The sequence below is a fragment of the Eptesicus fuscus genome, chromosome 21, assembly GCF_027574615.1.
Source record: "Eptesicus fuscus isolate TK198812 chromosome 21, DD_ASM_mEF_20220401, whole genome shotgun sequence".
NCBI classification, from domain to species: Eukaryota; Metazoa; Chordata; class Mammalia; order Chiroptera; family Vespertilionidae; genus Eptesicus; species Eptesicus fuscus.
In genome coordinates, this window is record NC_072493.1 from 44042766 (window position 1) to 44055977 (window position 13212).

At 58.8% G+C, this 13212-nt stretch overlaps 1 protein-coding gene across 1 annotated transcript in view; it reads right to left on the reverse strand.

Moving 5' to 3' along the window:
• SHANK1 (SH3 and multiple ankyrin repeat domains 1) overlaps positions 1-13212 on the reverse strand; it is a 48510-nt gene that overhangs the window by 11171 nt on the left and 24127 nt on the right. The window contains exons 15-20 of the mRNA XM_054710672.1: positions 9595-9677; positions 9270-9394; positions 8691-8826; positions 8361-8441; positions 7501-7569; positions 6980-7098 (exon numbers count right to left, since the gene is read on the reverse strand). Of these exons, the coding sequence (XP_054566647.1) occupies positions 6980-7098; positions 7501-7569; positions 8361-8441; positions 8691-8826; positions 9270-9394; positions 9595-9677 (613 nt within the window). The remainder of the gene's footprint in view (positions 1-6979; positions 7099-7500; positions 7570-8360; positions 8442-8690; positions 8827-9269; positions 9395-9594; positions 9678-13212) is intronic.

Here is a 13212-nt window from a genome sequence, read left to right on the forward strand (position 1 = left end):
ATGGGGGGGGGGCGAGGAGAGCAGCGTGAAGGCCAGACGCCGGTTCTGTGCCCCTGAACAGCCACAGGGGCGCCCGGGCAGCCCCCGCAGGCGCCAGGGAGTGTGTCCTGAAGGCGTGCCTGCTTTGACTGGTCTCCCCAGTTCTCATCTCCTCTGAGCAGGGTTCTCAGCCTGCCGACGCTTCTTGACTTGGCTGCATGTTTTTCTCAGCTGAACACCCTGCTTGGCCTTCCATCCTGTCCTGCAGCTCATCATGATCTGTGTGGCCTCAGGGAGCCGAACCCCGCAAAGGGGGAGATTGTGTGGTGGTGGTGGTGGTGGTGTGTGTGTGTGTGTGTGTGTGTGTGAGAGAGAGAGAGAGAGAGAGAGAGAGGAAGTAAGGGAGCCATTTCCACTTTGCCAGCTGTTTTACGTGTTAAGTCCTCACTGAATCCTCAACCCTGTGTCTTAGGGTTGGTTACACCCATTCTGATGGCAGTGGAAGAGGCTATGGGTCAAGGAGAAGGTCATGTCCTAGGCCAGCCAGTACGTAAGGAGGAGGTGACAGGGCCGTTGTAGAAAACAGACGGGAGTGACTAGATTACAGTGATGGCAAACCTATGACACGCGTGTCAGCACTGACACGCGTAGCCATTTCTGATGACACGCGGCCGCATGCCGAGGATGAAACATTTGCTGCTCCTGAGGATGAAACATTTGCGAAATAATGTTTTTTCCTCAAAGTGACACACTACCCGAGTTATGCTCAGTTTTTTGGCGAAGTTTGACACACCAAGCTCAAAAGGTTGCCCATCACTGGACTAGAAAATGCTGAGGTTAGCCCCGGCTGGTGTTGCTCAGTGGATAGAGCGTCAGCCTGCAGACAGAAGGGTCCCAGGTTCGATTCCAGTCAAGGGCACATGCTCGGGTTGAGGGCTGGATCCCCAGTAGGGGGCGTGCAGGAGGCAGCCGATCCATGGTTCTCATCATGGATGTTTCTCTGTCTCTCCCTCCCCCTTCTTCTCTAAAATCAATAAAAATAAATTTAAAAAGAAAAAAGAAAATGCTGAGGTTAAGTAAGAGGGAAGAAGGGTACGAAGAGCAAAGGAAAGGGATGTGGCTGTCAGAAAGGACGCAGGGACAGAAGGAGCAGGCTGGAGAGGACATGCGTGGATCCCGGCTGGGAGGAAGGGCAAGAGGATGGCTGGAGGTGGGGAGGAAGGTGCGAGAAGCATCCTGCATGAGGCGGGGGCCTGGGAGGGGTGGGAGCCAGCGGGACGGGGGGGGGGGGGGCGGCGGGGGGGGCAGAGAGATAGAAAAGGAGTCACAGTGACAGAGGAAGGGTGCCCCTAACTGAAGAGGGTGCAGCGTGAAGGGAGAGGCATCGGAGTTGCAAACTGACCGAGGACATGTCGAATTGGAAGGAGGGATCAAATAATGGGGGAACGTGACGTGTCGTGAGGGGTCAGAGCGGCAGAGGCGATGCCGGACTGACAGAGGAGCCGTAATAGCCTCTGAGGAGGCGCACTGACTGCTGGAGGGGCGGACCGACTCCAGGTGGGACAGGCTGACCTCCATCAGCAAACCAACAACCAGGCAGCACCCTCTCCCGCGCGCGTGGAGGCGACAGCCAATCGGGATGCGCCTGGTGAACGTGACGTCACCAGCTGCCGGGCAGACTCCTCCCAGCCAGTGGTCCAGAGGCCCAGCCTCCTCCTGTGCCACCTGGCGGGTGGTCTGTGGGTCTGGTGCCTCAGGGACAGAGTCTGTGCCCTGGTGCTGAACACGGAGGCTGAACACATGGGCTAGGAAACTCGCGCCATGGAGACAGCCCCTGGGAGAGGTCAGGGGAGAGAGAATGGAGGGGGAGACAGATGGAGAGACAGAGAGATGGGAGAGAAGAGAGAGATGGGGGAGACAGAGACAGAGACTCAGGTCCAGAGAGGGGAGAGACAGAGATTGAGAGACAGGAGAGGAAATGAGACAGTCAGTGATGGGAAGGAAAAGCCACCCGTGAGCAGGGAGAGAGTCAGTCCTGAGAGGCCCTGGAATGGAGAGGGCTGGAGCGCCCTCGGGGGAGACAGAAGAGAATGCAACCGAGAGGGTGTGATAAAAATGATTAGAGGGCCCTGACCGGTTTGGCTCAGTGGACAGAGCCTCAGCCTGCGGACTGAAGAGTCCCAGGTTCAATTCCGGTCAAGGGCATGTATCTTGATTGCGGGCACATCCCCAGTAGGGGGTGTGCAGGAGGCAGCTGATCAATGTTTCTCTCTCTCTCTCACTGATGTTTCTAACTCTCTATCTCTCCCTTCCTCTCTGTAAAAAATCAATAAAATATATTTTTAAAAAAATGATTAGAGGGCCCAGCCGGCAGGGCTCAGTGGCTGAGTGTCGACCTATGAACCAGGAGGTCACGGTTCGATTCCCATGCCCGGGTTTTGGGCTCAATCCCCAGGGGGGTCGTGCAGGAGGCGGCCGATTGATCATTGTCTCTCATCATTGATGTTTCTATCTCTTTCTCCCTCTCCCTTCCTCTCTGAAATCAATAAAAAATGTATTTTAAAAAATGATCAGAGGGGCCCTAACCGGTTTGGCTCAGTGGGTAGAGCGTCGGCCTGCGGACTGAAGGGCCCCGGGTTCGATTCCGGTCAAGGGCATGTACTCTGGTTGCGGGCACATCCCCAGTAGGAGGTGTGCAGGAGGCAGCTGATGGATGTTTCTCTCTCATCGATGTTTCTAACGCTCTATCCCTCTCCCTTCCTCTCTGTAAAAAGTCAATAAAATATATCTTTAAAAAATGATCAGAGGGAATCCGAGTCCAGAGAAAGGCTGAAACCTGCACCCATACAGATACTGGGGGAGAGAGATGGACAGGGGACCCTGGGTGGGGGGGGGGGTTCAGTGAACAGGTAGCAGAAACAGTTGTTTAGAAAGCCAAAGCCACGCAGAGGGGAGGACAGACAGATGGACGGCAGAGCCCCGGAGGGGAGGAGACAATGCCCAAGAGGCGGCCTGGCCTGCGGTGGATCGGCCTGGGGTCTGCGCCCTCACGGCTGGCATCAGCGGTCTCCCTGGACCCTGCAGGTCTCTGCAGAGGTGTGTCTTTTAGGGAGGCTGACATCTCCCAGTGCTTAAGTGGGTAAACAGTGGCGTCTGGTACAATGTTTTGCTCCTGCTCGCTGCTGTGCAGGTCTGAGAAGAGGCCTCAGGCCCTGGCTGGTGTGGCTCAGTGGCTAGAGCGTTGGCCTGAGGACTGAAGGGCCCCAGGTTGGATTCCAGTCAAAGGCACATGCCCCGCTTGTGGGCTCCATCCCCAGTAGAGGACGTGCAGGAGGCAGCTGATCAATGATGCTCTCACATCATTGATGTTTCTATCTCTCTCTCTCTCCCTTCCTCTCTGAAATAATTTTTTAAATTTTTATTGATTTAAGAGAGGAAGAAAGAGGGATAGAGAGAGATAGAAACATCAGTGATGAGAGAATCATTGATCAGCTGCCTCTTGCACGCCCCCTACTGGGGATCGAGCCCGCAACCCAGGCATGTGCCCTTGGCCGGAATCGAACCTGGGATCCTTCAGGCCACAGGCCGATGCTCTATCCACTGAGCCAAACTGGCTAGGGCTCTCTGAAATCAATTAAAAAAAAAAAAAAAAAAAGAAGAAGCCCTGGCCGGTTTGGCTCATTGGATAGAGCGTCAGTCTTCGGACTGAAAGGTCCCAGGTTCGATTCGGGTCAAGGGCATGTACCTTGGTTGCGGGCACATCTCCAGTAGGAGGTGTGCAGGAGGCAGCTGATCAATGTTTCTCTCTCATCGATGTTTCTAACTCTCTATCCCTCTCCCTTCCACTCTGTAAAAAATCAATAAAATATATATTAAAAATATATATATATATAAAGAGGCCACACTGCCCACCTGCCCCCTCTGGTCCCGTGCAGAGGGGTCCAAGTGGGAGACTGAAAAGGAGACAGAAGCTGAAACAAACGGGAGATGGACACACAGAAGACAAGACCACAGACCAAGAGAGGGACCTTGGAGAGGAGACCAGAAAGGTCAGGGCTCACGCTGAGGAAGATCAGGGAGGCTGGTGGGAAGGGAGAGAGAGCCGCAATGTGAGAGGGAGGGTCCAGGGACAGGCCCCCGGAGGGAGAGAGGAAAAGGGGAGGTCCGGCGGGAAAAATGACCACTGGCCTCCAGGACTGGGAGGGAAGGGAGGCCCCTAGGAAGACCTCAGGTGAGGGGGCGCGCGGGCAGCGCGTGTTATGACTGGCAGGTGTTTGGCCCTACCTGGGGGCGTCTTTAGCGCTCAGACGGTGAACTCCTGAGGGCCAGGATTTTGTCTATCCTGCAACCACGGTTCGCACAGGGAGGGGGGGCACCCTGGCTGCCTGGCACTTCATGAGTCACTGAGTAAACTCAGAGACTTGGCACTGAGCCTGATATGCCCCTGGGGGGCCTCTGGGGTGCACGAGTCACGGTGGGGTCTCCAGTTTGTTGTTTTGTGGCCTGGGGGGACCCACCATCCGACGAGCGCCTGCCGTACTAGGAGTTGATCTTATTCAATCCCCGTAAGAACCAGCGGGACCGGCGTTAGTCCCATTTCACAGGACAGGAAACCGAGGTGCGGAGAAATTACATAGCCTGGTCCACGGAGGTCAGGGAAGTCGGGATTCCCAGGCAGGTCTGCATGGCTCTACAGCGGCCCAGGCTGTGCGTCTTACACTGACCCTGGTGAGGCGTGGGCACGGAAGACGACCCTAACAGCCCTCGGATCTCAAATTCCTTTTTTTTTTTTTTTAAATATATTTTATTGATTTTTTTACAGAGAGGAAGAGAGAGGGATAGAGAGTTAGAAACATCGATGAGAGAGAAACATCGATCAGCTGCCTCTTGCATACCCCCTACTGGGGATGTGCCCGCAACCAAGGTACATGCCCTTGACCGGAATCGAACCTGGGACCCTTCAGTCCGCAGGCCGACGCTCTATCCACTGAGCCAAACCGGTTTCGGCGGATCTCAACCAAGGATGGGTGTGCAGTGAGGACCTCCTGCACCCAGGGCAGTCTGCCAAGCCCTGAGAAGTGGCCCAGGACCCTCCGGCTCTAAATCTGGGGTGCACGAGTCACCGTGGGGTCTCCATTTCTAAATCTAACAGTCTGGGTACAAAAGGTCCCACCTGCACTGGGTTCTTGTAAAAGTACCAGAGCCTCTAGAATAGGCTGTCAAATCCTTAGGGGGGGCTGTGGACAGACTTCGGGGGGCCCTTGCACTTGGACAGGAGAAAAACTACATCTTTTTTTTTTTTTTCATTATCCTCCAATTAAAATGCTCAGCGGTTGAGCGTTGAACCAGGAACCAAGAGGTCACTGGTTCAATTCCCAGTCAGGGCACAGGCCCCAGTTGTGGGCTTGATCCCCAGTAGGGGGTGTGCAGGAGGAAGCCAATCAATGATGTTCCTCTCTCATCCCTCTCCCTCCCTCTCTCTCTCTGAAAAATCAATAAAAACATATTTAAAAAAAATAAAATGCAACATTCCCTCAATTAGAAATGCAGGCCACGCAAGACCTGTGACTGTAGCCCCAACAGAAATCACGGATATTACCAAACCCCATCGCCGTGGCTACAGTGTCTCAAAACAGTGTGTTATGCTTCTCTGTCTTTGAGGTTAGAGTGTAAGGTCCGCCACCAGATCCTGCTGGCTAACGTGGCAAAAAGGCACTGATAGGACTAGATCATAAATTTGCTTTTTCAAAATATTTTGATAAGTGCATTTCAGTATCACTGGCTTCTTTTGTTACCTTATGCAAGTTATCGTATGCTTTTGTTAATCCTTTCCAGAGGCTATTTTTTCCATTGACTTTTAGAGAGAGTGGAAGGGAGGGGGAAAGACAGAGAAACACTGATGTGAGAGACACGCATCGATTGGTTGCCTCCCACACATGTCCGGACCAGGGCCAGGGATCGAGCCTGCCACTGAGGTACGTGCCCTTGACCGGAATCAAACCTGTGACCCTTCAGTTCAAGGACGAACCCTCTAACCACTGAGCAAACCAGCCAGGCCTCATAATGCCTTTATAAGCATCATTCACAGCACTATGTTAAAGGGGTCCATGTCCCCCCACCCCCCACCCCCTGGAAGCCAAAGAACCTATTTCAGAGTGAATGGCCCCTGGGCCACCAGGTGGTGGGTATGGCTTGTGAGAAGAGGGGTTCAGGGGTCAGGGACAGAGAGCAGGGCCTGGGCTGAGAAGAAAAAAGTGCTGAGAGAGAGGCAGGGCAGGGTGTGACCTCCGGAGGGTGGGGGGAGGGGCTGGCGGGGAATGTGCTCCCATGGAGGGGTGCAGCTCAGTGGGGACCCCAGCCAGGGAGGGACCAGCAGGCCCCACCAGGAGAAGCAGGGCTGAAGGCGGTGGCTGGACCATGGACCCAGTGGCCTGACTGCCCGGGCTGAGATCGGGCTCCCTCTCTGAGCCTCCGTGTTCCTCCCCTCTGTAAATGGGCTACCGTGCCCTCACAGGATGCTCCTAAGGATTGCATGACATGACCCATGTAAAACGTCGTGTCCCACATACAACCCACACCGGCTCCAGTCCGCCTCCCGCGTGGGGAGAAGCAGGCAGGGCCAAGACAGAGGTCATAATGAATATTTCAGTAACTACCACTTGGTGAGCACCTACTGCGTGCTGGGCCTGAGCCAGGGATCTCCATCAGGACGGGTTTATCTTCCTGAGACCTTCGAGGTGGGGCAGAGATGGATGGGAGGGAGAGAGCATGGGGAGCAGGAATGGAGAGTGGAGGGAGGGGACCAGAGACGGATCTGGGGGAGCGGGGCAGACAAGGAGGAAGAGGATGGGCAGAGAGGAAAGGAGGCCCCAGAGTGGGGGGTGGAAGGAGTGGACCCCAGGAAGTGTTTGCAAGGACAGGGATGGCGGCTCCAGGTTGGCGTGTGCGCCCGTCAAGATTCCTTCCCCCAAGACCCCGGTTCCCCACACCCCACGCCTACCTCGGTGGCGAAGAAGCCTTTGGGCCGGTGTTTGCCCAGGGAGGCCAGGCCCCCAGGCCCAGGGCTCTCGCTCGCACTGATGGTCTGCTGAGCTGCCGCCAGAATTTCGTCCAGTTTGTCTGGGGGAGGCAGAGAGGGTGGGACACAGCGAAATGGAGATGCTTTGCCCGGCCCCCACCCGCCCCCCCCCCCACCCCAGCAGAGACCGAGCAGCCTGGAGCCCACACAGTGGCTGGTGAGAACCGGGAAAGGCCACCTATCTCCACGGTGTGTGTGTGTGTGTGTGTGTGTGTGTGTGTGTAGCCCCAGTGGAGACACAGTCTCCAGCCATGGGAAGGAGTGAGGGCGCGAACAGGCCGGCCATCGTGGGAGGTGGCAGCTTAGACTTGACAGGGGGGCAAGGCTGGGTGTGAGGGTGGTCAGCGGGCGGGTGAGGGACCGAGTGGACGCGGCGCCGCAGGGGGCGCGGCGTGGGGGGTCGGGGGGCCCTGGGCAGCCCGGGGAGCGGGTGGGCCACTTACTGAGCGCCATCTGGTACACGGTCCGCTTTTTCTCCATGCTGGGCACGGGCGCCGGCTGCTGCTCATACTCTGTGGGCAAAGGAGGCGGCTGTGGCCCAGGGGCACCCCGGGGGGCGGGGCGGAGCGCTCGGCCGGGGGCGTGGCCGGCGGGGGCGTGGCCTGCGGGGCGTGGCCTCATGGGCGTGGCCCCGCGGGTGTGCGCAAGCGCGAGTGGGGCAGTGAGGGGCCGGGGCGGGGAGGGGTCGGGATGGGGGCCCTCCCGCCAGTCCTGTGCCCACTCACCACTCTTCTTCTTCCAGGGGGAGACTAGCCCGGGGGAGAGGCAGCAGAGGAGCCAAGAGTTAGGACTTCAGGGGGAGGCGAGGGGCCCCCTGTCTGGAACGCCCGCCTCCCTCATGGCCCCGGGGGGGGGGGGCGGGGCTGTCAGCTGCCGGCCCCGCCCCTGTCAGTGGAAGTCGGACCCCGCAGGTCCACGCTGCCTGGAGGGGGGGGCAGGCCCTCCTCTCTGCGAGTGGGGGCGGGGCGGCTGGTGGCAGGTGGCGGAGGACAGGGGTGGGACGGATGGACGGGCGGGGCAGGAGACCAGGAGACGGACTCGCAGCCGCGTGGGACACACAGACCCGGAGGTGGGGGGCGGGGGGACACCCCGACAGAGAAACAAATGCAAGAGGGACAGAGAAAAGTCGACTCTCAGACGCCCCTTTCCCAGCGACACACACGCAGGCTGGAGAGAGCCCGGCCCGTGGACGGGGACAGGAGGAGGACGAGGAGCCCTGGCCACTGACAACACTAACGGACTCGAGGACGCCCGCCCGCGGCCCCTCGCCCTCACGCTGGGCCTGGCAGCCCCGCAGGCTCACCCATCTCCTCCAGCTCTGAGGTCATGGACTTGGAACGCAGGGAGATGGCTGGGGGCGGGAGCCGCTTAGCCTGCTGGGGTGCTAAAAAGGGGACGGACGGTGGGGGTCAGGCCTCAGCAGCGTGGGGAGAAGCCCCGTGACACCCCCCGCCAGCCACCACCGCAGTGCTCCCGGAGCTCGGAGAGCCGCCACCGGCAGCGAGGAAAGCGCCCTGCCTCAGTTTCTCCCCGAAGGGCGGCGGGCAGGCAGCCGTGAGGAAGGGAAGGCCGGGGGTCTGGAGGGCTCCTGAGAGTCGGCCGGGCGGCCTGGCCACGCGGCGGGGAGGCTCACCTTTCTTGGGGACGGCCTCCTCCATGTCGGGGTGCCGCGTGACCATCACCACCTTCACCATCAGCGTGTTGCCCCCCTGGCGGATCATGTTCACCACCTGGCGGTGGCCCACCTTCACCACATTCTGCCCGTTCACCTGTGGCACAGACACCCCCGACCACCCTGGGAGGTGAGGGGGGTGCCCCGTGGGCCTCTCCTCCCTCCCTCGGACCCTCCCCTCCACCCTCCGTCCTGGCGAGGCCCCACCTCCCTGTTCCTGTGACTCTCCTGGCCATGGGGCTGTGGGAGGGACTGAACCCACCCCACTCACCCCCTCTCTTCCTCTCTGTCCCGCTCACATTGAGAGAGAGAGAGAGAGAGAGAGAGAGAGAGAGAGAGAGAGAGAGGACGTGCCCCTGCGGGGGGACAGCGCTTCAGAAAGGCCTTCGGAGTAAATCCACGAAGAAAGCAGAGGCTGGGGAGCCCTCGAGGGGCCCCGAGATGCGTCACCGGGGTCCCAGGGGAGAGAGGGGTGTCTGTGGCGGGTGCGCCAGGGGCCGGGGCTTGGAGAGGCCGCTGGGGCTGGGGGCCAGGACTCACCTCGATGAGGAAGTCGCCCATGCGCAGTCCAGCGCGCCATGCCACGCCGCCCTCGTCCACCGACTCCAGATACTGCAGGGCCGGGAAGGCCGGGGTGGGGGTGAACTCCTCGATGGGGGTCTGCGCTGCAGATGGGAGGAGCCGGCGGGGTCGGAGGGGAGGGGAGGGGGTGGAGAGGCCGAGCAGGGGATGGGGCTCAGACCCAAGTCACGGAGGCTTCGCCGTGGCTGAGGGACCGGCACCCTGGGGTTGGGGGTGTGGGCGGGCTGGGGTCCCTCCTCCCCCCCCCCACGCCATCCCCCGGCCCCTCCCGGCCGGCACTCACCCTTGGCCCCCCGGAGCACGAACCCAAACCCCTCGCTGTCCTTCTTCTGCAGCAGAACCGTCTTCTCCTTGATGATGTAATCGCTGGTGGGGAGGGCAGGAGGGGCGGGGGTGGGGTGGGTGGAGAAGGGATCATGAGACTCGGAGCCGAGCCCCACCGGCAACCCAGTGGCCCATGCCCCGGCTCCAGGACCATCCATCCCACCTAGGATCTTCCTCACCCACTCCGAGCGGCAGCGTCTGCTCCTGCTCGCGGCAGCGCTGACAGGCCTCCCCCGCCGAGCCCGGGTGCCTGCTCTCCCACTCACTCTTTCCTCATTCATCCATCCGCCATCCATCCACCCATCCATTCAGCAAGCGGCTCCCGAGCCCACTGTGCGCCAGGGACCGGGAGGTACACTGCCAGGTCCCCAGACAGCCTGGCTCCAACCCCTGCTAGCCACTTCCTGTCTGTGACCTTGAGCCTGGACTTGCACCTTTTGGGTCTCAGGTTCCTCATCTTTTTTTAAAATATATTTTATTGACTTCAGAGAGGAAGGAAGAGAGAGATAGAAACATCAATGATGAGAGAGAATCATTGATCAGCCGCCTCCTGTGCTCCTCACATTGGGGATCGAGCCCACAACCTGGGCATGTGCCCTTGACCGGGAATTGAACCGTGACCTCCTGGTTATAGGTCGATGCTCAACCACGGAGCCACGCCGGCCGGGCATCTGTAGCAGCAGGCTCTACCTGCCATGATGCTGTGGCAGCGAAGTACCTATAATATTTAGTACAGTGCCCAGCACGTCAACACGCCCAGTAGAATGCTTTCCTTGTCTCTGGTCAAGTTTTTTTTTTTTTTTTTAAATATATTTTATTGATTTTTTACAGAGAGGAAGGGAGAGGGACAGAGAGTTAGAAACATCGATCAGCTGCCTCCTGCACACCCCCTACTGGTGTGTCCACAACCAAGGTACGTGCCCTTGACCAGAATCGAACCTGGGACCCCTCGGTCCGCAGGCCGACACTCTATCCACTGAACCAAAGCGGTTTCGGCTCAAGTTTTTAAGTCAAGAGGACACGTGTACTTTGATGATGCCTCTCCTAACTCCCTGACTATATATATACACATACACACACACACACACACACTATAGCAACACCTCCCCAGGTCCCCAAGCTTACTGTAACATTGCTTATTCGGCACTGTCCAATATGGTGGCTGCTAGCGGCATGTGGCTATTTATATGCAAATTAATTAAAAGTTAAATGGAACCATTCAGTCCCTCAGTCTCACTAGCTACATTTCAGCCTGAGGTCAGTGGCTGCCACGCTGGACAGCCACGCAGGTGCAGGCCATTTCGTGGCCGCGGAAGGTTCCGGTGGACAGCGGGACGTCTCTGTTCCCTGGTGTGCCTCAAATGTACCTCCTGCGCCCAGCCGGTGGGTTCTAGCAAAATGCAAATTCCATCCCCCCTGGATGTGGGGGTGGGTCTCAGCAAGGCCCCTGAAGACCTGCTCGCACGTTTAGGTCAGCGGTCGGCAAACTCATTCGTCACCAGAGCCAAATATCAACAGGACAACGATTGAAATTTCTTTGGAGAGCCAAATTTTTTAAACTTAAACTTCTTCTAACGCCACTTCTTCAAAATAGACTCGCCCAGGCCGTGGTATTTTGTGGAAGAGCCACACTCAAGGGGCCAAAGAGCCGCATGTGGCTCTCGAGCCGCAGTTTGCCGACCACGGGTTTAGGTAATGCTCACATTCCTAGGAAACTCAAACATATTCCCTGTATCTCAGCGCCCGCCCGCCCGCCCGGGCCAGCTCAGACCCGGCCCCCAAAGCTCGACGTCACGCGTGCACCTCAACATCACACACCCGTTCCATTCCAGGCACCCCGGGGTGCAGCAGGCACAGCCAGGCACCCTGGCTCCAACCCCATCCGAGAACTCCAAGGCAAGCAGAACGCATGGCCGGCTGCACCCCAGCATCCAGCACTGCTGTGTGGGACCCCCCCAGCGCACACGCAGACCCCCCCCAACATCTCCCGATGATCTCCACCGGCCCCAACACGTACTAATAATAGCGCGTGCGCTCCCCGCGCACACCAATTACCTACCCACACAGAGTCGGCTAAACAGCCCTCCGTGAATACGCCAGTATATTTCAGTAACAGCCCCACACATCCCAGGACGCTCCGATCATGACGCCCCCTCACTGTGATCTCAGTATACTCCCATAGCACGCCCCCGAACACATCCCAGCACACACCAGGAATACCTCACGTGCTCCTCCTATATTTTGATACCCACCCCCCCCCACCACACAAGCACCCCGTACACTCTCACGATCCCCAAAGACTTCCACCGTCAAATCCCTACGTTTGTACCATAGCGACAGTGCTCTGCGCCTGCCCTCATCCCCTCCCCCACCCCCCGACCCCCACTCCGATATTGTAACCCGTGTGCGCCCCACCAGGTGTGTGTACAGGGAGACTCACCCCAGCCACCGCCCTTGCTCAAGTTCACAGGGTCCAGCACACGTGCCCACACCACACCCACCACGCCTTCCTGATCCCATATTCGGCCCTTTATCAGCCACCTTTGCTGCTGGGGGGAGGGGGAGTGGGAAGAGGAGGGTGGAGGGGTTGAAAGGAGTGAGGGGGGGGAGTGGAGGGACGGATGGGAAGGGAGAAAGGAGGCTGAGGAGGCTCGAACAGCGAGTGGACAGGGCCAACAGGAACTGGTCGAGAGGCCAGAGCTGCCTGCTCCTGACCACGCATGCGCTCTGACGCCCTTGTCCCCACCGCACCCCCTGGCACCTCCTCCTCTGAGCCCTGCGGCCCTGGCGACCCTCACATCCCTTCCAGGTCTCCAGGGCCCCCCTGGGGCCAGCAGTGCCCTCCGGCTCTCCAAACCCCTACCTCCCCCAGGTCCTCCCCCTGCCCCTGGAACCTCTGGTTCACCCCCAGGTTATCCTGACCCTCCCTCCACACACAAGCCTTCCCACACACCCCAGCCTCCAATATAAAGCAGAAACCCCCTTGGCCAGGGCACGCCAAGAAGGGCTTGCTGTGCGCAAGGCGGTGCCCGGAGCCTTTGCAAGCGAAATAGCTCAGCCTTCTCCACAGCCAGCCCCCAGGTGGGTGCGAGGGCTGTTTCCACTTGACAGGTCGGGGAAACAGAGGCTCAGAGAGGTTAAGCAATTGGCCCGAGGTCACAGAGTGAATGACCTTCTTCAACACCCCAACACGTACTAATAATAGCGCGTGCCGACCACGGGTTTAGGTAATGCTCACATTCCTAGGAAACTCAAACATATCCCCTGTATCTCAGCGCCCGCCCGCCCTGAGCTCCTGGGGGACGGCGGTATCGCTGCCTCCACTCTCTCCGCAGCACCCAGACTCCTCAAGCCCACACGCACCTGCCCCCCATCCACTACACCTGCCCCTCCGGTGGCTGCACTTCACCCCAGGCTATGCCGACGGCACAACAACGGGCGGGCGGCAGTTACCGAGCCGCTCCTGAAGGCCAGACCACGTTCCGAGCACTTCCCACTGATTTATTCATTGAGTCCTCACAACGCCCCTGGGGAAGAGGGGTTGGCTGTGACTGTTCCCATTTTACAGATGAGGAAA